Here is a 26,731-nt window from a genome sequence, read left to right on the forward strand (position 1 = left end):
GTTTACACAAGATCAAAAACTCCTCGTCATCGATCTTATCGACTTCTTCAGTCATTATCCATTCTAGAACAACCATGGTCTTCTGTTTCTATAGATTTTATCATGGATCTTCCAATCTCAGGTTTTTATGACTATATTCATGATAGTAGATCGTTTTACCAAGATGGCACATTTTGTACCATGTACAAAATCCATCACAGGTGAAGAAATAGCCAAGCTCTTTCTTTACAATATCTATCGCTATCATGGATTATCCAAGGATATTATATCATTTAGGAGAATTCAGTTTGTATCAAGATTTTGGTGGACTCTTTTTAAGATTCTAAAAGTAGATAAAAAAACTATCTTCAATATTCCATCCTCAAATTGATGGACAAATGGAGCGTATTAATCAAGTTTTGGAGCAGTATTTAAGATATACCAACAACTACCAACAAGATGATTGGACAACTCTTTTACAATTTAGAAGAGTTTTCTTATAATAATATGGTACATTCTTCTATAAAACAAACACCTTTATTAATCAATTATAGTTATCATCCACGACTTGATACTTTTGACTTTTCAAAAATTGATAATCCTGCAGTGAAAAATTTGGCAATTCATTTGTCAGAGCTATATGCAACGATGAAGGCATAGTTAAAAGAAGCTCAAGAACAACAAAAGGTCAATGCAGATGTCTATCAAAAGGAACAACCACCATTTCACATAGGTGATAAGGTATACTTACTTCATTGCAATATCAAGACCACTCGTCCTTGTGACAAGTTGGACTATCGAAGGCTTGAACCATTTTCTATTTCTACACAAATCAATCCAGTTGTATATTGTTTACATCTATTGGAGTCAATGAAAATCCATCCAGTATTCCATGTATCTCTTCTTGAACCATACAAGATAGTGAACATACCAAGAAAAAAACAAGCTCCACCTACTCCTATAGAAGTGGATAATAATGAAGAGTTTGAAGTGGAAGAAGTCTTAGATTCAAGGCGGCGCTAAAATAAATTAGAATATCTTGTCTATTGGCACGGATATGATATTAGTGAATCCACATAGGAGCCAGTAAAGAATCTTATAAATGCAACAAAGGCGGTGGAGGCTTTTCATCGACAAGATCTATTAAAATCAAGATTAAAACCTTCTTTATAAAAGAAATAAGTTCTAGGCAAGATAACATTCTACTTTCAATCCTTGTTTGTAGCTTCTTTGTAGTTGTGACGTTTAGGTAATGGAGAACCAACAACCAATGGATTTGACTTAAGAACCTTTGTTTGTTGACTTACCGGACGAGACATTACGATTGTCAAAACCTTCAAGACAACGCAATTGAGATGAAGATTTTCAAGAACGACATGTTCTCCTTCGAATAGATGGCAAGATACAACGGTGTCATATGGCATAATTTGCTATCTAGGAATACATTGGATATCTAGCTATAGAGAGTGCAGTTTAAACCTTTATATGAATCTTATCTTAGCCTCTAAAACTCCTTTATTTTGCATAAAACTCAAAAATATAACAAAATCCCTTCAAAATATATTTTTTCCGCAATGGATTTTTTTTTTCTAAGTTTTAGAAATTTATATCTCTTGATCTAACTAAACAATTTGTCTCAAATTTATAGAATAGGTAGAATTCACCCTTAAATTTTATTATAAAAAAAACCAACTTCAAATTCATTCCTGATCTTGTGGCATATCAAAAATCCTAGTAGACACTCTAAACCCTAATTTACAAGCACCTAAGCACTATTTTCTTAATATCTCAAGAATCCAATACTCAAATATTATAAAACTTGTGTATAAAATTTACTTACATGAAATTATACATTGTCTAAAATTTTGAGCCAAAACCTTGTCAAATTACTCAAGATATAGTTCAAGACACAACCACTAGTAAATAGGGTCACGTACTACCCTTAGTTTGCATACATTGACTTCAAAATCCAATAACTCCTTCACTTTAACTTGGAATCCAGTAAGCAATATACAAAAAGTATAATTGTTAAAGAGCTCTCTCTAGTCATGGATGTTGATCTTTAATTGCTATCCATAAGCATACAGTATGCCAAAAAGAGTGACAATAGCTCCCAAATAAACACCTTAACTTCGAGCCCTTGTATCTCCTTCATATTAACTCCAAACCATACAAAACTTGTACCAAAACCATAGTCAAAAACCTAAACTTGGTGACCCTAGCCTTCAAAGCTCAAATGGCCCCAAGAAACTAATCCTAATCCCTAATACGACCTTGGGCAGCTTCTTCAAAGCCCATTAGTCATGATTTTTGACCAATAGGAATGGAGATTTTCATCATTCATCTATATTAGTGCCTTAATTACTCCCTTTGCTACCAAAATCCATCTTCAATCCTTTTTCTTATAAGATTTATATAATTTTTGCTCTAAACATCAAATAAAAGAACCAAAATAAGTTTCCAAAGGTCACCAATGTCTAACAAAGGTAACTCTCAATATTTAGAAGTTACTATCAACCAAAACCAATCTTAAAAGCCACTATCAAAAGGAAATTAAAGTTATACAAATTCTATAGTAATCTTTTTAAACAACCTCTTTTCAAGGTAATAATCAAATTATATTCTACAATCAACTAAAATCTAGTAACATGGCTCTCACCATGTTACTTAATAAATTATATATTAAGTACATAATTACATTATTTTCATATAATAGCCAAACCACAACATGATAATGCGTTTGGTATCACGACCTTGGAAGGGACTTCTGATGTTTGGTGATTTTATTAGAGGTAGGAACAACTCCTGATGGTGTCCCAAATGTTTTATTCAAAGGAAGTTATGAAGGCTTGAACAATGATCAAATAAATGGGTGGTCTTTCTGCCCTGGAATGGGACACTATCGATGGTTGAGAGGCCCTATCAATCATCTTCAAAGAGAACAAAGATTAGAGTATGTAGCAAATATAATTCGTCATATCATAGATTTCCTCAACATATGATTATTGCTCATTGTCGAAGTCGTCGCTAGAAGGAGGAGTAATGTCACGAACATATGCATGTAAACCAGTTTTTACATGTATAATTAAGTAGAAATAAGTAAAAATAAGTAAAAGTAAATTAATTCTATAGTATTTGGTATGAAAGCTTCCTAGAAGCTTTATAGATGCTACTTTGACTTTATAGGTGTCTTTAATTGACTTTTTGGGATTAGAAACGTAGTCAAGAAGTTGGCCAAGTGCCACACATATTATTTGCTTGAAGACCAAGCTAACTATGTGGCCTACACGTAGAAAAACTTACCTTGTAAGTCAAGGCATGTGTCCTACAAAGGCAACATATATTGGAGGTCCTATAGAACATTGCCACGTAGCCCCTAGTAAGATAGTATATATAGAGACAAGAATGAAGCCCTCTTCACTCTTGTCAACTCCTTTCTTGCTTCTAATCTAATTTCAAGGATCTTTGGTTTTCTTGTCTTTTGGCAATAGCAATTCCAATTTCTTTTTAAATATACATATTGAGTTATTTCTATTTTGTCATCTTTCTTTGAGAGAAGTCTCACTTGTTTATTTATCTTTATCAAGTTCTTATCCTTGACATGCATTCAAGAAGATATGAGGGATGTTATACAAGAATATGTAGCAAATAAAGATTATGGAATAAAAAATAAGTGTGCCAAGTCATTGGCTATGATTAAGTTAATTGTGAGCACTTCTCTTTTGGACCAAGGTCAAGGTTACATAAGTAATACACATATAATGGAAACACAATTGGATTTTGACAAAGATAAGTTTTATCATCAAGTATAGAATTCAAGGATTGGAAATCTAAAAATCTTCAAATATAAAGACAAGGAAAATGGATTTAAAGATTACATGGACATCTTAAATGGGACTTGGAATCAAAGAAATAAGAAAAAAGATACAAGCAAGATCTATGTGGCTATGTGGAAGAGGTTTCAATTCAATCTTTTCATTTCAAATTTTTTACCTCGCCAATGCTTTGGTCATGTGCAAAGGAACATATTTCCAAACTACTTGTACATGTAGAATAGAGGAAAATATTGGCATAAATAGATATATATTTATATATATATATATATATATATATATATGGGGCAGTAACATTGTAAAGCAAGACTATGGAGGTATAAAAAGGGAGGTACTCTCATAAGATATAGGTGCCTTTGATTTAAGTTTTATTGGAAAAATAAATAAATAAATAAGAATTATGTGAATTAGAAACATTAGAAGATGATCAAATATTTTTGGAATTTATCAAGAAAATGGATTGGAAGATTTTTGGAGAAAATTGCATCTATTGGATTAAAGGATGATGATAAGGAAAACGACTGAAGATATTCAAACAAAGACAGAGGAAAGTCAATATAGAAGACTTTGTTGAAGACATAAATCTTTTAAGACAACAAGATGATTTTAATTTGAATAGCAAAAATGAAGAAGAAGAATTGGATGAAGACATTGAGAACATAATATGAATCAAACAAAATTGGATTATTTGGCGCATACTAGAGGATGCACAAGTTCAAAGAGGGTGGATGTCATATTATACACGACTATAAGATGAAAGATGATAATATGGATCTTATTATAGAAGAACCAGGTTAAAAGATAAAGTAGAAAAATATGGATAAAAGATAGGGAGGTAGTAAACTTTTAGTAGTAATACTACTTTTTAGAAAAGTGACTTCTACTTACTTTGTAGGGCCATAAATAAAGCAAAACAAAGTAGATTAGAAAAATAAATGATATAAGCATCTTTAAAAAGAAGTTAAGAGTAAATTCTAGCAAACTTTACTTAGAAAAACTAGATATTGATACTCGAAGAGGGCCGGTTATGAACAAGGGTCGAAATCAGACCCTAAGGCACAAAACCAAGTCTCGACAATGACTCCAGGACTCTTTGGAAAATCAGAGAGTGGGATATGATAGAATATTGGATAGGGTTTCTATGAGCATTAATTTTAGGTGATTTGGATCTGTATTGACTTTGTAAGAGCTTTGCAAAGACAAGGTTTGTTTTGGATGACTTGGATTTTGTGAAATAAAATAGGATTTACGTTTTGGATGATTTCAAGAGTTTTGTTGCAGATCTTCAAGTAAAATTTGGTAGATTGATGGTTATAGTTGTGTTCAATACGTGCTGTAAATCTTAGCTCAATCTAATGGTTGAAATGAGAATTATTGAGGTTTAAATGGATCAAGGTCTCAGAAAGTAGAATTTCAGGTCTAGTAAGATTTTTTAAGATTTCTCACAATTTATTAGTTGGATTGAAGTGAAATTTATTTGAGAGGATACTAGACTTGTTTTTCTATGTATGTGAGAATTTTGAAATCAATCGAACAGTAAAAACAAGAGATATTGGCTCTGGGAGATTGGCATCAACGTTGGAGAAGGAAGACAGCCAATACCCAAGCACGTTTTTGAGGTTATCGTCTATTTGGTAATTGCGAACCTTTTCAAAAAATTTGTGATTATTTTTAACTTGATTTTTAAGAAGTATGCAAAATTTGAGTTAAGATCAATAATTTATTCATTAGTTATTGAGGTTTAAATCTATTATAGGAATTACTAGGATTTGATTAGGGATTGATTTAAGATTTAGGATTTGGTTTAGGATTTGGTTAGGATTTGGTTAAGGATTTGATTAGGATTTGATTTAAGTTTTAATTGGAATTTAGTTTAGGATTCAAGTTTTGGTCAGGGTTTGGTTTAGGTTTAAGATTTGATTTAGGATTTAGATTTTGGTTAGGATTTAATTTAGGATTTAGGATTTGGTTTAGGATTTGGTTAGGATTTGATTTAGGATTATGATTTGGTTAGGATTTGATTTAAGATTTGGATTTTGGTTAGGGTTTGGAGTTTGGTTAGGATTTGGTTTAAGATTTAGAATTTGATTTAGGATTTGTTTGGAGTTTGGTTTAGGATTTGTTTAGAATTTGGTTTATGGTTTAGGATTTATTTAGGATTTGTTTAGAATTTGGTTTATGGTTTAGGATTTATTTAGGGTTTGGTTTAGGATTTAAGATTTGATTAGGATTTGATTAGGATTTTGTTAGGATTTGATTTAGGATTTAGGATTTTATTTGGGTTTATTTAGGATTTAAGATTTAATTAATTTTGGCCTAAAGTTTGAATAAAATCTAATAGGATTTTAACTAGGATTAAATTAAGATTGAATTGAGATGTATTTGAGAGATATTTGAGATCATTCTAATATTTCTTTAAGATTTTTTATTGTTTCTTTGAAATTTCTTTGAGGTTTCTTTGAATTTGATTAAAGCTTGCTTGGCATTATTATGGTCTAATTAGAACATTGTTAGTATTCTATTAGAATTAAGATTTTTTTGTTACAATTTTCATTCTATCTTCTACAATCAGGTGCCTGGAGCATTCTCGAGCAAGACTTTACGTATTACAAAAACGTATGAACTAAGTTTTGGAGCAATACTTAAAGTATACTATCAATTATCAAGAAGATGATTAGAGAATCCTCTTGCCATTAATAGAGTTTATTTATAATAATACAATGCATACTTCTATGCAACAAATACTTTTCTTTATCAATTATGGTTACCATCCACAACTTCGTACTTTTGACTTTTCAGAAGTTGATAATCCTACAACAAAGGTTTAGTAAATTGTTTATTTGACCTACATGCAATAATGAAGGTGCAATTAAAAGAAGCTCAAGAACCACAAAAGACTAATGCAGATGCCTATCAAAAAGAACAACCACAATTCAATGTAAGTGACAAGATATGGTTGCTTCATCATAATATCAAGACTACTCATCCTTGTGATAAGTTGGACTATTGCAAGCTTGAACCTTTTCCTATTTGTGGACAAATCAATCCAATTGCTTATAAATTACATCTACTAGAGGCAATGAAGATCCATCATGTCTTCCATGTGTCTCTTCTTGAACCATACAAGACTATGAACATATCAAGAAGAAGACAAGTTCTACTTCCTCTTATAAAAGTGGAAAATAATCAAGAATTCGAAGTGGATGAGGTTTTAGACTCAAGGTGGCATCAAAATAAATTAGAATATCTTGTCCATTGGCATGGATATGATATTAGTAAATGCACATGGAAGCTAATAAAGAATCTTACAAATGCAACAAAAGTGGTGGAGGCTTTTCATCGATAACATCCATGTAAATCAAGATGAAGAATAATGAGACATTGTGATTGTCACAACCTTCAAGATGACAAAATTGAGATGAAGATCCTTAAGAACAACCTATTCTTCTTTAAATAGATGGTAAGATACAACGTGTTTGGTATCTCAACATTAGAAGAGACTCTCAATGTTTGGTGATTTTATTAGAAGTAGAAACAACTCTTCACAATATTCCAAATGTTTTATTTGAAGTTACAAAGCCCTCAAAAATGACTAAATAATAGGGTGGTCTTTTTGCCTTAATATGGCACACTATCAATAGCTAAGAGGGCCTATCAACTATCTTCGAAGAGAACAAAGATTGGAGTATGTGGCAAACATAATTTGCTACATCTTAGATTTCTTCAATATATGAAGACTGCTCTTCATGGAACTTGTTCCTAAAAGGGAGGGTAATGTCATGGATATACATATGTAAACCAATAATTATCTATATGATTTAGATAAAAATAGGTAAAAATAAATTAATTCCATAATATCTTCTTTAATAGCTTCTTAGAAGCTTCTTTGACTTTATAGGTGTCTATAATTAATTTTTTAGGTTAAAAACGTGGTCAATAAGTTGGCCATGTACCACACATATTGATAGCTTGAAGAACAAGCTGACTATGTAGCCCACACGTAGAAAACTTGCCTTATAAGCTAAGGCATGTGTCTTGCAAAGTCAACACATATTAGAAGTCCTATAAAACATTGTCACATAGCTTTTAGTTAGATAATATATATAGAGGCAAGAGTGAAGCCCTCTTCATTCTTATCAATTCTTTTCTTCCTTCTAGTCTAGATTTAAAAGTCTCTAATTTTCTTGTCTTTTGGCAATAGTCATTAAAGTTTCTTTTTAACTTACATATTACTTATCGTTATTTTGTCACTTTTCTTTTAATATGGATTTCCAAAGTTTATGCATCTCCTTCTAGTTAATGTCCTTGGCAAAAGATCGACCATCTATTACTTCTACATGTACAAGTTTTGACTTCTATATTAGAAGAATTTTATGAAGTTTGAGAAATTCTTTATCTAAAAAATAAACAGATACTCTTAAATCTTATAAGGTATTTCTTTGAAATTTTTTTGGACCAAGAAATAAAGGTATAATAAAACAACAAGCAAATTGGACAAAAAAAGATGAACCTTGATGAATTTGAGGTATTAAAATATCTAGCTGTATGATCCCTATTGTGATTGGATTTCTTCATTTTTTTTTAAAATAAACACACTCCTAGTCCTATTGTATATTATTTTTTTGGAGAAATCTTAGATTTTTTATCTTCTTCACAATAATATAAGTATAGGCCTTATTAAAATTGACACTTCTTCTCTTTTATTATAAGAGGTTTGAACTATATTCCATCAATTTCCATATCCTTAGCTCCAAAGTATAGAAGTAATATATTTGTTGAAGCAACAAAATACAAGTTTTTAATATATTATTTTGTCAAATTCTACAAGTGTTGATCTTAACAACGTTGAAATAATTGATTATTGGACTTCATAGCTTCGTTGATAACTTCATTGAATGTTTGAAGATCAAAAAATGATAGTAATAGGTCTTTTATACCATTCTTTAGTCCCCAATAGAATTAATTCATAAGAACTTATTTATCTCAATGGATATTATAAGCCAATTGCCTAAAATCAAAAGCATAAAAGATGTAAAGCATGACCTTTGAAGAAATGAACGAATCTTTGTTGTTGTCCATTGAGCCTTGTTATGTTCTCAAAATGCTTCCACAAATGCTTCTAAGAAAGGTTCAAAGTTGCTTAAGATTAGAGATCTCTTTTCAAATGAAGGAGTATACCAAGATGAAGCTTGTTCTCTAAGCAAGGTTCTAACTAAATCAACTCGCAACTCTTCTATTAAAAATAGATGAGTACAAGTTCAACTCCAAGAAGATGAGTTAAAGCCCCAAAACATGTGGTATTGAGATTAATGATCCCCTCAACTTCAACTCCTATATATATTAGGTATTAAAAAGTTTTTCAAGAAGTTTTCATATTACTTGAAGATGAAACAACTTTAAAAAGCTTCACAAGAAGTTTTCATGTTGCTTGAAGATGAAGCAATCCAAAGAAGCTTCTTGGATAATTTCCTTAATCTTTTAAGAACTTTCTAAAATCTATTAAAATATTTTTAAAATATTTTATGAATCTTTTAAGAATCTTTTTAGAATCTTTTTAAATCATTTATAATCTAATAGAATATTCTAAAAATATTTTTAGAATCTTCTTGTTGAATGTTTGTAATAATTAGATAGTATGTATAGAAGCATAAGTGAAGTCTTTTTTTATTGTTGTGAAGTCTTTTTTACTTTTAGTCTAATTTCAAGAGTCTATAGTTTTTTTTGTCTTTGACAATGGTTATTTTAGTTTTTTTTTTAATATATATACTTTCTAATCTCTTTCATACCATCTTTCTTTGAAACAAATCTTATTTATTTAATTACATTCTTTAAGTTCTAGTCCTAAACACTTAGTTATCTAAATACATCTTTTATGCTTTGAAATATGGTTTAAAGATACTTTATATTTAAATGACAAGATGAGAAGCCAAAACTTATAAATACTGTAATTAGTTAAAATCAAGAAGACTTCTTAAGTTACTTTTTTAGTAAAAAAAAATAAATCTTATAACTTGAATAAGAACAAATAATATATATAAAAATAAATAAAAATAAATAAAAATAAATAAAAAATCTACATGACATGAATAGTGTTATCACTTATGATTTCTATTAGATTCATTTTAAAGTAGTTTTTAGAAAAAATTGTATCAAAAAATGCTTAAAATAAAATTTTAAAAAATACTATTTTATACTTAATATTTGAATTAATATTATTTAACTTGTTATAAAAGAATGATTTGGTTTATTTCATAACATCTTCCTACTTTATAGTATATCAAAGATAAAAAATTCTTAAAGAAGGTTTTTTTTTTTTTTTTTTTTTTCATTGATTAAGGAATCTTAATAAGGATTTTGAACCATGATCTTTGAAAGTTGGCTTCTAAGTATAAAAAGCCATTTATTCAACACTTACATCTCATTTCCTTCACCTTAAACTGTCCACCACAAACTTCAAAAAATGCCCAAATAAAAAACTCCCTTTGCTTCTACCATTTTTTGAAGTTGATTTGAAAACCCATTCTCCTCTTCCAACATGCCATAACAAAATGCAAGTGTGCAGTTGCAGATTCCAAAAAGGAAGCGGTAGATGACCCAAATCTATATTCTCAGAAGATATGATCAGGGTTGAAAGCATACAACACGTACCCGATCAGCGTGAGTAGATGCCAGGGTGTCCAGGGCACGGGACTGGGCGCAGTCGGCACGGAAAGAGCTGAGCAATTGCCTTGAACCGATTGCTACAGAGAGTGGCTTTGGGAGCTAAGGCCTTCGTAGCGATGGCCTACCGATTGTTCCATGTCGAGTATCCGATCCCTCCCACACATTCTTCGATTGCCACTGGCACTGAAGAGCCAGCTTCGTCACGCGTCTCGTCACCAGTTTTTACAGAATTCATTCTGGTAACCGATTTTCCTGCCTTTCCTTCTCTTCATTTCTTCTGAAAACCCACTAATCCGATCAAAATCCGAACAAAATCCTGTGTCTCTGTTTCGAGGATGATCCTTGCGTCTTTGCACTTGCTTTGCCCTAATACGGTGACTTGTCTGATTTCGTAAGGGATCTTTGTGTTTCAATTTCTCCTTGGTTCGGTTGTCGGAGTGTATGCGGTTCCACGATGCTTTGATTCATTGCAAACGAGCCGAAAAAATGCTTTTTAAGTGCAATTTCGTATGCTTGCATTGGGGCATTAGAAGGGTAATCTTGTCGGACGTGAAAGAGAACAAGAAGTAATAATACATAGGGTAGATTATGATGGTAAACTCAGAAGTTTTTAGGGTTGTGTTATGCTGGAAAAATCCACGTAAAGTAAGAAACCTCCTTACGTGAATTTTTTCAATGTAACTCTGATTATACTCCACTATCATTCTTTGGGTTTTTCGCTATGGATTTGTCTCGGAATATGAATTGCTTGTGGATTGTTAATATTGTTACAAGTATTTTTCATCGTGGACTTCTTCGCTACGTAGTGGAGACTCACCAAATTTGATGTATTGAGGAGATTTGAGGTTGCTGCAATTGATTTTTCATTCTCACGGAGTTGTAATCGGATATGTTTTTGCATTCGTTCAATGAGCTATTAACTAATCCACAAACTGTATGTACACCGCGTTCTGTAACTTCTACACTTTAGGCAGCTGAAAGTGTATAACGTATCGCTTCCTCTAATCTCCATTTCAGATTAAGACCGACGTTGTCATAGAATGAGTATCGAAGATGTCTTGGTACCTTTCAAGAGTTCATAGATGACTTGTGGAAGAATGTTGGGATGAAATTGAGATCTGGCAGATCGTGTTGATATTTCACCACTCAGGACGTTATCGATCAATGAGAACACTCAGCACTAGCCTCGTACGCACGTCAGAGACACTCTAAAGCGAGCATCAGATATCCTCCCTATTACCACTATTAATGATTCAGAGATTTCAAGACCTGGTCTAATTTTTTGTCATGGAGACAGACAGGTCGTTGGAATCGTTTAATCGTATCTGGACCTCGGGAGTGTACATACTGTTTCACCAACTGATTCAGATTTGTTTCTGCTGCAGGTTAGGCAAGTTCATTCTTAACTATACCGTCAGGCGGAAAGCAACATTTTTAAGCCGCATCTGTATCCGCTCCCGTTTGGCCTATTTTCCCTTGTTGTGAGAAGATATGGGTTTTCACAAACTATTGGTTGTTCATGACGGGCAATCTCATACTGTGGACTATGAGAGTGATGAGGGGGAGGATATTCTCAAGGTACAGCTCTTCTCTGTTACTAATGTTCTTCCTGAGAATCAAAACCTTCCAAATCTTACGGAGTTAGTGAGTGGACTACAGTCATTAACCCTAGTTGAAGGACAAGATGGCATATTTACTCTGAAGTCGCTTGGTGAAAAGCGAGTACCTGTGCCTGTTGTACAGCCTTCTTCAATTGTCACCATCCCACTTTCTGTTCAAAGTGATGAAGATTTAGCTCGAGCTCTACAAGCAGAAGAGGATGCATTATTTGCTCAACGACAGCAAAGGGTAGATCAGAGTTCACGTGGTCGAGCAACATTGGAGGCCAAGCTCCAATCATACTACGAGCAAGTCATGCAATACGAAGACCTTGCTCGTCAGAATGCTGCAAGGTCTTCTGTATCAATAGATGAGCTTGAAGAGAAAGCACTGGTAGCTTTGGCGAAGGAAGGGAAATCAATTGTAAGCGATTCTGAGAAAGATATTGCCATATTAGTGCAGCTTCTTTTATGGTTTAAAAAGTCTTTTAAATGGGTTAATCAGCCTGACTGTACAGATTGTGGTTCAAAGTCTTTTATGATTGGGAGGGGCAACTCTACTGCTGAGGAACTAAGGTATGGCGCCAGCCGGGTAGAGTTGTTTAGGTGCAGCGGTTGTCAGAGGGAGATCAGATTCCCTCGTTACAGCGATGCAATGAAGCTGCTTGAGACAAGGTCTGGGAGGTGTGGTGAGTGGGCTAATTGTTTTACTTTGTACTGTCGAGCCTTTGGTTATCAAGCTCGCCTTGTGCTAGATTTTACGGACCATGTGTGGACAGAATGTTTTTCTACAGTCCACAATCGATGGATGCATTTTGATCCATGTGAGGCAGCCTTTGACAAACCTTTACTGTATGAGAGTGGTTGGAATAAGAAGCTCAATTACGTCTTCGCTCTTGCAAATGACGGTGTATACGACGTCACGAAGCGGTATACTCGAAAGTGGAGTGAGGTATTGTCCCGACGAACTGAAGCGACTGAGGCTGTGGTGCAAGACGTGGTGTCTGCTTTGACAGCTCGTGCCCGGATTTCGAAGCCTACCCATGAATTGAGGACGTTGCAAATACGTGACAGTCAGGAGAAGGAGGAACTACAAGCTTCAGTAATGGAAATTTCATCCTCTCCGTCTCCATTGCCAGGTCGGCAGAGTGGGTCACAGCAGTGGCGAATGCTGCGTGGAGAAGTTGGGAGTGCTGGAAATGTTTCTACTTCTCTCTCTGTCCCAGTTCGGACTTGTGCCGATGAACACGTCAGGGACATTCTCATGGCCCTTGGGGATCTTCTTAGATCCACAGATCCAACTAAAGTGATAAGTCTCTGGCGTAGAGTGCTCCTAAAACTTCAATCGCAACCCTACAAAATGCGACGGGAGCTGTTTGGGAAGCATGCTTGGTTGAAGGATGAGTGCTCACTACCCTTACTTCAAGCTGTTGGTTTAAAGAGAGAGATACAGGATGATGATCGTGTATTACTCCTGCTTGAAGGGAATCCCGTCAAAACTGCTTTAGCCCTCCCAGTTGCCATCGAGCAATTGGAAAATCTCAGCCAAGAACTCGAAAAGAAGGGGGTTGTTAATGTTGACCTGACAGTCTTCTCCAAATGGAGAAGGCTGAGCGGTGGTAATGCATGTGCAAGTGGCGAGGAACTTCCATTTGAAGTTGCATCTGCTGCGTTTGATGGTTTGAGGGGTACGAAGTGGCTGGATCCAAAGGGTGCTACTGGTGGATGGATAGAATATAGACTGCCAGCAGGGACTTCCGCCACTCTTGTGGGCTATCAGGTCACTTCTGCCAATGATTGCCCAGAGAGAGATCCTATGGCATGGGTGGTTGAGGGGCTGGCTGATGGGAGTGATAATGTCGCACAGATATGGAAGCTCCTGGATTCACAAGGCGAACAATTCAACGACCGGTATCTGAAAAAACGCTACGTAGTTGATCCAGAGAAGATGTTCCCGTGTTCTGTGTTTAGGTTTCGTTGCTTGTCAGCGCGAGAGACATCAAGCTCACAAAATACCATACTTCAGGTAGCGAACATAGATTTCTTCTCTTCTGAGAGCCAGTAGCTTATGATGCCCTGTTGTGCTGCATATTTCTTTGTATTTTTACTGTGCAGCTTTTCTGTATTGCGACACACATTAATGTTATTTCGGAGGTATTATTATTTCCAGTACTCATATGTTAATGAATGTTAATGTATGTTACTGAACAAATACAAGGCAAAGTGTATTGTGTGGTCATTCAACCAGACAAATCGATTCTATACCAGGCCACTTTGGTAGCTTTTCTTGCCTATTTCCCAGGTTCTTAAATCAAGTGCTTATTGATCTCAAAACTATGGATTTGGAACGTTGTGAGGATAGAAGCAGAAGCCTCCCAACTCGTCACGGCAGGGTCGTGATAAAGCTAGCAACTGCAAAATATTTGGGGCATGGGCTGTGGTGTCGTGCTACCAAGCGGCATCAGTATGAGAATACCTACAATAATCACAATCGAATTTTCACTGTCACGTCTCTCAAGAAATAGAAAAAATACACAAAGTTAATCTCCAACTTTCCCATGGGGTTTTGGCGACTACATTCCAGTAATCATCCAGTCGTCATTCGCGTGAAGTCAAAATTCAGATTCGACGTGTGCTCCAAAATGACTTTAATGTTGACCACGTGCTGCTGTGTACAAATGATGGGGTCTGTTGGTTAACCTTGTATCACCTCTCGAAATAGAATGTGACTTAACTTAGTCTAATCTTTCACCTGGGATGGCAGTTCGATGGAGAATTACAGTAGTTCAACCCACTTGATTTGATTTAACCAGAAAACAGTGCTCAACACTACCATCGTATCCTTCCTCCTACTTACGATTTCAAAAATGACATTCGAACAGCAATTTGTGGTCAATAATTACAAAACCAATTTGTACAAGCAAGCAGTAGCCCTTGGCTTCAATTATTGGCAAGAAATATGCACGGTATTTTCAATTCAACGCTGCAATCTCTGCCAAGGACACAGGGGAGGCAATTCAACACACAAGCAACCTAGCTCTGAAACCCTGAAATTGATATCTACTTGTGACGCCGTTTTCAAATCTGAATATACGCGTTTCTTCAACATCAAATCTGACTCAGTAACTCCATGACACGATCCATACTTAAGTATTTCATAAATTATTGAGATTCCAACTCCCAACCCATGATGTAGCAATACCCAACCTTGCACTAATCTGGAATCTCGAATCCTTGCGTGAATACTACTGCTACTGCCATAACTACTACCTACCAGAGTGTCAAAAAGGAAAGTTGGGTCGTGAACAAGGACACCCATCCCTGTGACTGGAAGAACCATAGCCATCGCCGCTGAAATATACATTGGTAGGGGAATTGATCATGTAATTCAAAAGAGACTCAACTCCATAGAGTCAATTACTGCAAGTACCTGATCACTCTACCCGGTTGTGGAAGAGATTAGGAGCAGGAAGGAGGATTGTGCCCGTTCCACAACTGTGAAGGAACCACCCCAACCAAGACGACATGACAAGACACCAAGACTCCTCATTTGTGTCAGCACCGCACCAAAGGAAAGGGAAAGAGGACAAAAAGCAGTGGAAGTAAGGACGCTCAGCTAAGTTGGTTTATACTTCATTGTGCCAGGCTCCTCGTTGTGCCCTGTGCCATGCTTGGGCGAGCAGTGCGATGAATGCTGCAGATACGTCGTCTCCCAATTGAGATGAGAATGTCCATAAGAGCATGCTCCAACAACCTTGTCAACCTAACCATGGGAAAGATTAGGCAGTGTAGTTGTGATTCTCCTCGCTCTGGTGGTTTAGCTCATCCCCTGCAGTGTAACCGTTTGCATGGACGGAATCCGTGGTAGTTCTCGCGTGATCATTCTCCACCTCCAGAGCTGTCAATGTAGCCAGAGTCTTCATCTCCTTCTCGGTGGTAGAGAGCCGCTCGGTAGCAAGCTTAAAGTGAAAGACGCTTGTTTGTAGCCTCTTGAGCTGGTGCTGACGCTGAGCGGCCAGATGCTGGGCACTCGACAAAGACTCCTCCAGTTTCTGTGATTTGGATTTCAGAGCAGCTATAGTGACGTCGGACTTCTCCACCACGCTCTTTAGGCTATTTACTTTTTCCTCCAGGCTCCGCCGAATCTCTCTAGCAGCATCAAGCTCTTCTCTCAACCGACTCAGTTCGTCGTCGTCATTGTCGGTGGCGATGCGGGAGCTTATCTGCTTGGCACTAGAATTCACATCCTTCCGTCCGCCGCCCTCGGAGCTTTGCGGCGAGATTCCGCCCTCACGTTCGCCTTCCTTGCGCTCCCGATATTGGTACCTTGGACTCGTGTTTGGGCTGCTGCCTCTATTCGTTGGACTACCTCGCATTGGCGTCTGCGATCGGCTGCGTTGTAAGGGTGGGGATCTGGTGCGGTGGTGAATCCTCTCACGAGATGGCGGCGATTCTCGCCGTCGATTGCGGTCTCTAAGGTCCCGGACTCTAAAGTCCCGATCTCGGGCCCCTAACATTTTGTGGTTCTTGCGCACCTCGTTCACACGTATGGTGCGGCCTTCAATCTGCCTCCCGTCCATATCCTGGATGGCCACTGTGGCCGCTCTGGGGTTGGAGAAAGTGACGAACCCGAAGCCGCGAGACTCGCCACTGTCGCGATCATGCACAATCTTCACAGAAACCACCTCGCCGAACTGCATGAAAGATCTTTTTAACGTCTCTTCGGTGCTTCCATATGACAGCCCACCCACGTACACTGAATTGGTGTCGTCCATCTCAGTGGGAAATGAACCTCTTTCCGAGTTTTATCGTCTCAATTTGCCGATAGGTGAGACAATCACTTCATCAAGGAGAATCTCTGCATGATTTTTGTCAACGAGGTGAACACATAATTGCAGCATAATTTCCAAAAAATGCCCAACATCACCACCCAGTATCAAACCATCCGCTCGACTCATACCCTAAAACAGCGTAAAACCAAAGTCAAGGCGGCGGGCTCTTCAGCTACCGCAAACAGAAACTACCCTGCTGAAAGGTTCAGTGGTATCCACCCCTTCCGGGGTTCAGGTTTCCGACTTCGCCCTCAAATCTGAATAGTCTACACGATTGATACCAGAGAGACCACTCCGACATCGATTACCGGGATTGCCAAGACTCACTATGTTTAGGGCAAATTATTGCCGAGAGTTCCCATCGAACATTTCAAGAATTCGCTACGATCCAGTAAGGATTGCAACGACTGGCCGTGTTTCTATCGACTTGCAGAGGAGTCCCTTGCATACTCGTGATCTCCGGCTTCCTCCACCACTCGACGGAGTGAACTACAACCAGGAACGAAATTTGTAGTTTTTTTCCGCAGCGCAAAACCTAATAAAACACAACTGCTCTGGCCATACTCACACTCTTTTGCATCACGTTCTTCCAACGTGGCCCTTTAGCACGAGACCAATAAGGGCTAACCTCTATACACAAACCCCAAAAAAACCTCAAAGGAAAAAACGAAAAACGAAAAACAAAAACCTTTTTAACACTTAACTATTTTTATTCAAAGGCCGAAACTTGTACTAACAGGCGCTAAAACATACACAGACACTCATGTGTACCTGCCTGGTTCGCTGATAGCACCGAATCCCATGCTCAACAACTGCCGAAGGGCTTACAACTCCACAAACTGCCTGCTCGGCATTTTACCGACAAAACCCATGCAGGGCACAATGAGGACGATATGGTTGTGGGGTGGGAGGAATGAATACAACTAAGGAACATTTCCCGTCTCCAATGACGAGAATAAAACCCTGCAGCATTCGAAAGCTAGCACAGAGTTGCCTAAGACATACTGGCTTCGCTAAGGAAGGGGGGTGTTTACGAGCGACGCAAAAGGCAAAAGCAACGTCGGCATTATCTATCAAGCATCATGATGGAGTAGACGAGAGAGGGAATCAACACCTGAGGGATAACCAGAGATTTGCAGGCATGGTAGAGGAGCTCCAGGGTGTACCCATAAGCATCCTTCGATCGCAACCAACAACACCGCCAGACAACTACTGTCCTCGAAATAGCTCCAGCTCTGGTCCGGTGGTTCTTCGTTACACCGATGCCCCACCAGAGCACTGGATGCCAAAGGTCGCCTCCCGCTGAACCCAAGCTTGAGCGGTTATAGGCCACACGCCAACTCTTCCATTCGCGTCCTAAACCAATATTAAAAAGTAGCAGATAAAGCAGGAAGGACTGGTACCCAAAAGGAATAGAATACACAACCAAGCTGGAATATACAAGTAGTCAGGGTTGTAGACTTTGAAGCGCACAATACCGTATGACGCTGATCTGTACAGGTCTCCAACCACCTTATCCTTCTCGGTGAACTGAACTCACACTTTGAAACTTTCCTCTCCCTGCTCCAGCTTATATGCCACATGGAGACGGAAAATCTAAAAACCGTTCATCGCATGGCAAGCAACAACAGTGTCCCCGCGTCGCTCATAACCAGCGTTCATGTAATGCCCAAAACCTCTAAACATGGGACAGCTGCCCCCGCTGCGGATGTCTGGCCGAAAGATCCGTCTGCGGCATGACGTCGTGCGTCCTTTTTTGGATTATTAGGCGCTCTGCAAGCAAAATACCTTGCCCTTATCTCAACGTCTTGTCTGCGAATATGGGGATTCCGCATTAACATGCCTCCTTCGGATTCCAACTGGCTGCTACCCAGCTCTCGAGTTCGATATTTTTTGTAGATTTTGTCCACCTCACTTGCTCATGGACAAAACTTGTGACAATGCCAAGATCGATAACACCATTCGAGCACTTTGAAGAGAATATTGTGACAATTCGACGGGGCAATATTAAAAAAAATCCCAGAGAATAGCAAGATGTTTCAGCAAGTTTAAAGTTCTCAGTCTGTGCGCTCATGCTTTGCAGCAAAGATGCACACACTGGTAACACTGATAAAACATGTTCTCAACAAGGACTCCGAGCCCATTCTTACAACACGGTCATGATGGAACACCAATCCAGCAGACAAATCATAGTTGCAGTGCGATTAGTTGATCTCTGAACACTAATTACATTTGCACCCACAACAGGCACAACTTCATGACATGACGTTTCTGGGGGGTTTCTGTACATGCTCTCGATTCCTGTGAACCCGAGAGAATTTGGTTTCATGGCGCTTGACCACCACTTTACTGAACCTTTCGGTACACTTCTGTATTCTACAGCATCACATTACGTGAATGGAGAAAAGTGTAAGCGCTCGTTGGCTTGGCTGTCATCGTAATCCTCCTCAGAGAGGGGCTCGTCCTCTTCGTCTGATTCCAAGCGATGTGATGCTTCCATTGACCCTGTTGCCGTGCCACTTGTCCTTCGTCTCTCCAATTCCCTTTCTCTCTGCACATTCCATGACCCCATCTCACGTCACTGTACGGCTCAAGTACTCAGTTGGTAGTGACATCCAATCCTAATGCAACACATTCCAGACACGTGTCTACAAAACAGAAACATTCGCTCAACTTGTGGTGCCATTGCCACACTGAACAATCCAACACCAGCTGCAAAAGGTTACAATGACCAGATTTATGGATAACTCTTTACGGTCAAACTCGGTGCTCCATGAGCCTGAGAATACCAGAGACCCAACTCTGCACTGCGTGGTGGAGAACTGTGTCACACAGTAAACACATGAGCCAAATCTCACATCTGCGCATTCTTGGCTACGCAATCTCTGCCTCCACAAGACTCAGAATGTTATCAGAACACGAATTGCATCACGATCTGCTCGGGAAGGATAGTTACCAAACCGCAAGGTCGACTTACTCACCAAAAAATTCAAGTGGTCTTGCATCGTAAATGTCGCGGGCCCTTCGTCGATTCCGAATTCATCGGCTACTGAAGCCTCGTATTTTGCTGGAGATCCATCTCAACCAACCAAAAAAAATGATTAAGACTAGCTCACAAGCTTTTTACTCCTCACTCTACGACATGTATTCGTTCATTAACCATATAGCCTGCCATGATCGGAAATGCGGATACAACACTAGTTTGTGCTGATGGTGCGTGTATAAACTTGATGGAGCGTACACGCTTAAATAAGCACGGCAACTTCTCTTGACTTTCCAAAAGCCCTTTCGCAAACCTTTGGGCGACAGGTTCAACTTGTGTACACCTTGGAAATGAAAAATCACACAACCCAACTAGGAGGGCAAATGAATATAGACACGAGAAACTCACTCGGAGGCCTGGTCACATTCACTCTGACTTCCAGCTCGTAATGTGAAAATGTCCCGCATACCTCCAGAACATTATGTCAACATTCAGCCCTGACGAATTCTACTGTTTTCAGCTACACGACCAAATATCGCCTAACTCATGGAAGGGCTTCAAGTACTCAAGTTCTATCATCACAACGAAATTCGTAAGACAGAACCAGGTTCCAGGTGCTTTCGCAAACTATGCATTGAAAACCTAGCAGAAAAACGCCCAGAAAGCAACATCCCAACACCAACTGCCGGACTTTCTTCCAGCTTGCACGTCCAAACTGAGAGACGAAAACGCGGGTCGCCCAGCGCCACCCTAAATACAACAACCTTCTCGAAATCCAGAAGCTAGAATGCGAGATCTAGGCCATGCTACGCCCACCGCAAGTCATCAGCCGCTTTCACGATGTCGCTACAGCTAGACTCCCTCAGGAGCGACCAGTGTAACTTGTCTAAAGCCAAAAAATAAAAGAAAATAAAATAACGCAAAAACCCAAAAACGCACCGTAAAATCCCACAACATCGCAGATGCAGGAGTAGCGAGAAGACCTTACCTGCGAAGAAGACAGCGCGAGAATCCGCCAGCGGTGCCGAGCAGAGCACGATCAGAAACCCAATGTAGAGAGGGATGAGGAAGATGGCGATGGCCATCGCTCCGGGTCGAACATGGCTGTCCCGATTGAGGGCGTGCTGTGGGATTGTGGACGTCGTACGGTGCTTCGACGCCTCCCGCTTCGGCGCCTTTTCCCCTCCTCGGAACCTCCCGCCGAGCTCCGCAACTCAACCGGTTTCCCCGGTTCCTGTAGGGATTCCATCACTGGCGATAGCGGGTGGCCACGGGAGAACTGACTTGTCGGCACGGTGGAACGCTAGCGCCTCGCTTTGGTTGTAGCTCTCTTTTTATCTCTGGTTCTCCTTGTCTGTATTCCTACTTCCAACCCTTTAATTTCCATCTTCCCCACTTCAAGTCCTCTAATGCCAATCCCAATCTTCTCCTTTTCAGCTTTCATCAAGTTTCTCTTTTGATTCTGTTTAGGATTTTGAGTTTACATTTTACATAAACCTAAGTTTCAGAATTGGACCTTCAATTTAGTTTTCATGTGTTTTGTTGGATGCTTATGGTGGGTAAACTGTGGATTACTGTTGAAGGATCAGATGTAGTCTGCTGCAAATGTATTTTTTGGACCTGATCTTAAAGATTTTTATTTTTTTTTCTCTTCCGTCAAACTTGTTGAAATCGACAAGTAGTTTTTAAAGTATTTTACTGGGAGGGGGGGGGGAAGAGAGAGAGAGAGAGAGAGAGAGAGAGAGAGAATTTATATCTTTCTATATTCGAAAATAAAATGACTATAAAAAATAAAAATAAAAAATAAACATGTTAAACATACTAATTGATGAACTGTGACAAAAAATGATTAAAATAATGATATAAAATTCATCACAATTTGATGATACAAATTACAACTTACATATCGTTAACATATTACTTGAGGTAATTCTGAGTATTTATTCTAGTTGATTTAGTTTTTTTACTATCTAAATTCATTTATATGTATCGTTTTAATAACATAATTATCTCAGTTTCAGTTGTATATATATATATATATATATATATATACGTAGAGAGAGCAAGAGAGATTTTAAATACATGTATTTTTCAAATCGAAGAATCTTAGATAACTATTATGTTAAATAATTTGAATTTCAAATACAAGTTCACCTAGTTATGTATTAGGATTTTTTTTCTTCTATATACTAGAATAATAACTATAAGTTTGTGCTATTCTATTTTTACAAATACTATTTTTACAAATGTTTTACATAAAACATTCATTGAAAATATCTTTCAATTTTACTTGAAAAATTAGATACTTTATATTGTTTAACTACTATTAATTATACATTAGTAATGCATAACGTAACATAATTACAAGCATACTAATATATTCTGACAAGACTCGGTACGTCTTCAACGGTCTCTGCAATCTTAGGGGTCAAGATTCGACTCCCTCCGACGGCGACGTGAGTTTCTGGTAGCGGGCTGCTGCACAACTTCTCTGGAAACACCCTGATAACTCTCTGGTACAGTGGCTTGGAGCAGTAGCCGTGTCGGTGATACGGATTCGCGATGACAGGTTGCGGTCCACAAGAAACAACGACGCGATCAAGCCAATATCTCTATCCAGAGCAATCTCCACCGACCCTGCCGTTGTTGCAATCCCCTTCTCTCATATCCGCCTCATTGCAGACTCGCTGTTGTCAATAAGTAAATAAATAAATAAATAAATAAATAAATTACTATCCTCTTTTAAACACGACATCTGATCTAAACTGTGAAAGAAACAAAAGTCAATACTGACTTCATTATGCAAGTATGAAAGAGTAGAAACAAACGGCTGATAAGCCCATTATCTGAGATGAACAATCTCCTTGACACTTAAACATCAATGAAGTTTTGCAAAAAAATACTCTTCTTCATTTCTACTCCTCAACACTTGAAGCATAACCTCAAACCCACAAAGACTTAGAAAAAAGCATTTTAACTAAAGCACATGGTACCCATTTTCTATTACTATAAATTAATAAAAATCGAATGGTTTTCATCATCCATAATAGTCTAGATGGTTAGGATACCTGGCTTTCACCCAGGCGACCCGGGTTCGAGTCCCGGTTATGGAATTGCGGTTTTGGAATATCTCAAGCGCAACTCAAGTATTATGCCCACCCTCAATCCATGGGCTTCTCTGCAACTAAAATAGGTAGCAATGGTTCCCTCAGCTTTACCAGGAGCACCAACACGCCCTGCTACCGTGTTTTAACATCAGGTTGTAACCCTCAGGTTCCAAGCACGGTAGCGTGACCCCAACGCGCACAGCACCCCATGCATAAATCCGCGGTGCTTGAGCTCCCCATGCACAAGTCCGACAAGCTGTCAAGCCGTTACTTTTGGTGCCAACCCTGGGCTTCGAAAACTCCACTGAAGGCATGGGTAACATCTGGATCTAGCTGCTCTGCCACCCAGGCATCCCCACGTTGCTCCGCCTGATTCCATTTACTCCTCGCCCATCTTCATAACCCTTGCCCATATTTCACCCAATGCCTCAGATCCACAAGACAAGCCATTCATTTTCGAAGTAGCCCACTAATGGCATGTCTTGATGATGAGCTCATCGCTCGCCTGCAACTGTCTCCAACCTCGAACGCCGCTGCTACTCGCCAAGCTGCACCAACTCATTTGCACTCTGAACCTTGGATACTACACTTCTACACGAGACGCTGCTGTTGTGATGGATTTCTCGTTGATTTCCCTCAGCAAAGCCTTTTCGCAGACTCCCACCAACAGCCAACAGATGAGAGATTCCTACTGCTTCTTGCACATAGACACCCCCAAAATATGCAACTCTTTCATCCCACAACCTCGTGATCGTATCTCTGACGTTGAGTCTGTTGGGCGACAAAAATTTGAACCTCCATGTCAGAATGCTTTGCTATGTACCGGACAATGGTGGTAAGAGGTTTGTGCACTGCTGCGGTGGCCACAATTACGTCCAACTTCAGAAGCCAGTCATTATTTTGACCGTGATAAACGTAGTGAGCACATTAAAGACTTCTGCAAAATCGCTGCGCTCACACCCGGCTGCAACAGGTTCCAGCCTTGCTATTACAGCCAGTGTCTCGACTCAGTGTTTGGTACTTAAGCAATACAATCGGAACTTGCTCGACAGGTGTCAAGCTTCAAAAAAACATCGAGGAACTTTCTTGGGTTGCCCTTGGCATGCAACAGTCCCAGATTATTGTATTTCAGGGTGAGATAAGATCCGAGACAGAAAGCAATGATGTGAGAAACAATGGCAGAAAGGCGAGGCTAGTGATCCTGCGGTAGCAAAGAACAACGCATCCTCGCTTCCGTGCTTCGCTATTTGGGACTTAGACAGACCACAGAGACAGCAGTTGAACAACAGTCCATCGTCATAACCTTCCACATGCTGCAGCAAATTGCATTTCTTTTGGTTTGTTAGAGAACCTGGACTTCGAACATGCATTCTCACAATCTGCAGCATCAGAGCGAAGTGTTCATATGCAAACGGACAAGAAGATACATATTGTTCCATGATAACAGAAACAAAGTGTAGGAGCCCGAGTACTTAGTTTCAAACATGCAGAATAGGGTAGGAAAAATAGACTGCTGCTAATTAAAAGAGGATGTGCAAATACTTAGAGAGGTGTGCCGGTATTTGGGCACGAGGAACAATCAATAAATGGCAATGGTATCACACATTACACGCTATTAGACGTGAAGCGCACCTGGCCAATTAATTAGAGCGGTGTTTATCGATTTCTTAGATTAATCTTCGGATAGACATGAACTAACCTCAACTCAGTTTTGTCGAGAAGTGTAATTATAGTCGTGTACATTCTATCCTCAGGCCATGCACAACTCTCGGACAGGCAACCCTAATCCAGTGCGTCACTGTACCCGGGTTAGCATCCTTTTCTGAGAGTTCCAAAGCACACTTACTACACAAGCACCAAATTCAACAATGAATTGTCTCAGAGATTTGCAAAAATATAACTTGGCTCTGTGATAGGTTAATTCATCTCACAGTGATATCAACCGGATGAATCACCAAGAGAATGTGCCCAGAAGTGCTCCAAATTCCAAAACATACCTACAACCACGCCACACTACACAAGGAACCTATCGAACAATGTAAAGAAAGAGCCTCGAGAAAGTTGCGTAAACACCGACTGGATGTCAGTCTAGAATAACCTTGAACTATCTCGGCGCTAGATGGCTCTCTACATTCTGAGGAACGGGTATAATCTCCTCATCATCAAAAAAGTGGTGGATGCTTGAACTTAAAATCAACGATTTGCAATTAATGAGAACAAACTTTTCATACAGCTTTTGACCAATAGCTCCATCAGAGTATAATCTGGAAGTGATGATGTTGAACTCAATCAATAGATAATTTTATTGAGCACTTGATCAACTTAGAACGACGAGTAATTCTAATGGTATGTTGTTTGGGACACTTAAAGAGTCATACGGCACTATCACTATCAGTTATTCCGCAATCTTTGGTGATCGACGGTTATTTACTCTACGGTAACTAGGTTTCAGCGTGAGTTCCAATGTGCTTTATTCAACACTCCCTCCAGCATTGGAACTTAGTGTTTTTTGTAACAATGAACCGTTGACAGCATGATGTTGAAGAGTTGTACGCTGTAAGCAATTTTTCACTTCTTCATTCCTTATCTGTTGGTTTTGCCTTGATTGAATAGTCTTGATATTTTGTTTTAGTGGAAGTTGTTTCTGCTAGGTTTATGGATGATAGTGCTGGCAATGTGTCGAGCCTACGTGGGTGACTTTTCATTTGCTGCAAATTTGTTGGAGAGCTTGTACATATTTTCAATGAGAGGTAAAACAAGAACAACGCTCCCTCTGGATGAATAAACGATTGAAGGATTCTCAACATCTCTAGATATTATTTGTTGGTGTGTAAAGTTTCAAAAAAATTACTTTGTCCCGGTAGGATTTTGTGGAAAGAGTGTAAGGTCCATGTAATTGGTTTCAAAGAAGCCAAATTCAACAGCTTCAGAGATAGAGGTTTTGTAGAGGATTATATGAGGAAATAGACTAAGATAGGTATTGGTAATATATTGATTGATTCATGCATTCAATAGTACTTGAATGTGTCTAATGGTTTAATTGAGACGTCTGCTTGTTGCTCCAAAGTAGATATGTAATCTACTTTAACACCTCTTGCAAGGCTCTTTTCTCAAATAAAGTAATATTGAATCTCCATATGCTTAGTGCAAAAATGTATTACAAGATTGTCAACTAGCTTTATATAATTCTAGATGTTACTAATAATAGATTAATTCTATTGATTTGTAATTCTTATAATACACGTAGTTGATGAATTGCATTCTTTACAACTTCAAAAAGTACCATATATTCAGCCTCAAAAATGCTTAATGCAATAGTTGTTTCTCATTTGCTTGACCATTCTATTGGGACTTATCCTAATTTGTGTATGAAGCCCAATATTGGGTGTTTGGTATCAACATCCATTTTGTAATCAATATCAATATAACTTACAAGGATGAGATTATTGTCTTGCAAAAAAAATTACCAAAATCAATAATTCCTTTGAGATAATATAAAAAAATAATAGTGAAATTAATTTCCTTTCTTGTAGATGTTGATTGTATTGACTCAAAATATTTACAATAAAACAAATATCAGGTCATGATATTATTGATGCATGTAGAAGTCCACCAATCAATGATTGATAATTTGTTTTATGAATTGATGGTTGATTCATATTTAATTGAAGATGCATAGTAGAGCTCATGGAAGTTTTTATTAAGTTGTAATTCATTATATCAAATCTATGGAACA

At 38.3% G+C, this 26,731-nt stretch overlaps 3 protein-coding genes, 1 long non-coding RNA gene and 1 other non-coding gene across 11 annotated transcripts; 2 read left to right on the top strand and 3 right to left on the bottom strand.

The window, feature by feature from the left end:
• Positions 1 to 10,514: 10,514 nt before the first annotated feature.
• On the top strand, positions 10,515 to 14,245 carry LOC112281750 (peptide-N(4)-(N-acetyl-beta-glucosaminyl)asparagine amidase). The gene is made up of 2 exons (XM_024518605.3): positions 10,515 to 10,714; positions 11,861 to 14,245. The coding sequence occupies exon 2, from the start codon at positions 11,967 to 11,969 to the stop codon at positions 14,136 to 14,138; it is 2,172 nt and encodes a 723-aa protein (XP_024374373.1). The 5' UTR covers positions 10,515 to 10,714; positions 11,861 to 11,966; the 3' UTR covers positions 14,139 to 14,245.
• A 971-nt stretch (positions 14,246 to 15,216) lies between these two features.
• On the bottom strand, positions 15,217 to 18,501 carry LOC112281751 (uncharacterized). Of its 6 annotated transcripts, none has more exons than XM_090249537.1 (4): positions 18,384 to 18,501; positions 18,020 to 18,261; positions 17,677 to 17,748; positions 15,217 to 16,931 (listed from the first exon to the last, which is right to left on the bottom strand). In XM_090249537.1, the coding sequence occupies exon 4, from the start codon at positions 16,846 to 16,848 to the stop codon at positions 15,853 to 15,855; it is 996 nt and encodes a 331-aa protein (XP_090105663.1). In that variant the 5' UTR covers positions 16,849 to 16,931; positions 17,677 to 17,748; positions 18,020 to 18,261; positions 18,384 to 18,501; the 3' UTR covers positions 15,217 to 15,852. The 6 variants fall into 6 exon arrangements, with proteins under 6 accessions (XP_090105663.1, XP_090105665.1, XP_073389442.1 ...); XM_090249539.1 differs by lacking the exon at positions 18,384 to 18,501 and adding an exon at positions 17,233 to 17,394 and having other exon boundaries at positions 18,020 to 18,159; XM_073533341.2 differs by lacking the exon at positions 18,384 to 18,501 and having other exon boundaries at positions 17,681 to 17,748; positions 18,020 to 18,187.
• A 582-nt stretch (positions 18,502 to 19,083) lies between these two features.
• Positions 19,084 to 21,026, bottom strand: LOC112281753 (uncharacterized). Of its 2 annotated transcripts, none has more exons than XM_024518615.3 (3): positions 20,877 to 21,026; positions 19,887 to 19,972; positions 19,084 to 19,456 (listed from the first exon to the last, which is right to left on the bottom strand). In XM_024518615.3, the coding sequence occupies exons 1-3, from the start codon at positions 20,971 to 20,973 to the stop codon at positions 19,295 to 19,297; spliced, it is 345 nt and encodes a 114-aa protein (XP_024374383.1). In that variant the 5' UTR covers positions 20,974 to 21,026; the 3' UTR covers positions 19,084 to 19,294. The 2 variants fall into 2 exon arrangements, with proteins under 2 accessions (XP_024374383.1, XP_024374380.1); XM_024518612.3 differs by having other exon boundaries at positions 19,887 to 19,984.
• Positions 21,027 to 21,992: 966 nt separating this feature from the next.
• On the bottom strand, positions 21,993 to 26,249 carry LOC149989354 (uncharacterized). Its single transcript, XR_016502509.1, has 2 exons — positions 22,957 to 26,249; positions 21,993 to 22,575 (listed from the first exon to the last, which is right to left on the bottom strand). It is a non-coding gene; the product is annotated as an uncharacterized LOC149989354 (long non-coding RNA).
• TRNAE-UUC (transfer RNA glutamic acid (anticodon UUC)) lies at positions 22,929 to 23,001 on the top strand. Its single transcript has one exon. It is a non-coding gene; the product is annotated as a tRNA-Glu (tRNA).
• Positions 26,250 to 26,731: the final 482 nt, after the last annotated feature.

The sequence above is a fragment of the Physcomitrium patens genome, chromosome 4 (genome assembly GCF_059467195.1).
Source record: "Physcomitrium patens ecotype Gransden chromosome 4, ASM5946719v1, whole genome shotgun sequence".
Lineage (NCBI taxonomy): Eukaryota > Viridiplantae > Streptophyta > Bryopsida > Funariales > Funariaceae > Physcomitrium > Physcomitrium patens.

Bases quoted from the DNA above. Each gene is read 5' to 3' on its own strand.
- LOC112281750 (XM_024518605.3), top strand. From the start codon at position 11,967: ATGGGTTTTCACAAACTATTGGTTGTTCATGACGGGCAATCTCATACT.
- LOC112281751 (XM_090249537.1), bottom strand. From the start codon at position 16,848: ATGGACGACACCAATTCAGTGTACGTGGGTGGGCTGTCATATGGAAGC.
- LOC112281753 (XM_024518612.3), bottom strand. From the start codon at position 20,973: ATGGCCATCGCCATCTTCCTCATCCCTCTCTACATTGGGTTTCTGATC. The intron at 19,985-20,876 runs GTAAGGTCTTCT...TGGTTGGTTGAG, and splicing joins TCGCGCTGTCTTCTTCGCAG to ATGGATCTCCAGCAAAATAC. The intron at 19,457-19,886 runs GTGAGTAAGTCG...TGGAATGTGCAG, and splicing joins AAGACCACTTGAATTTTTTG to AGAGAAAGGGAATTGGAGAG.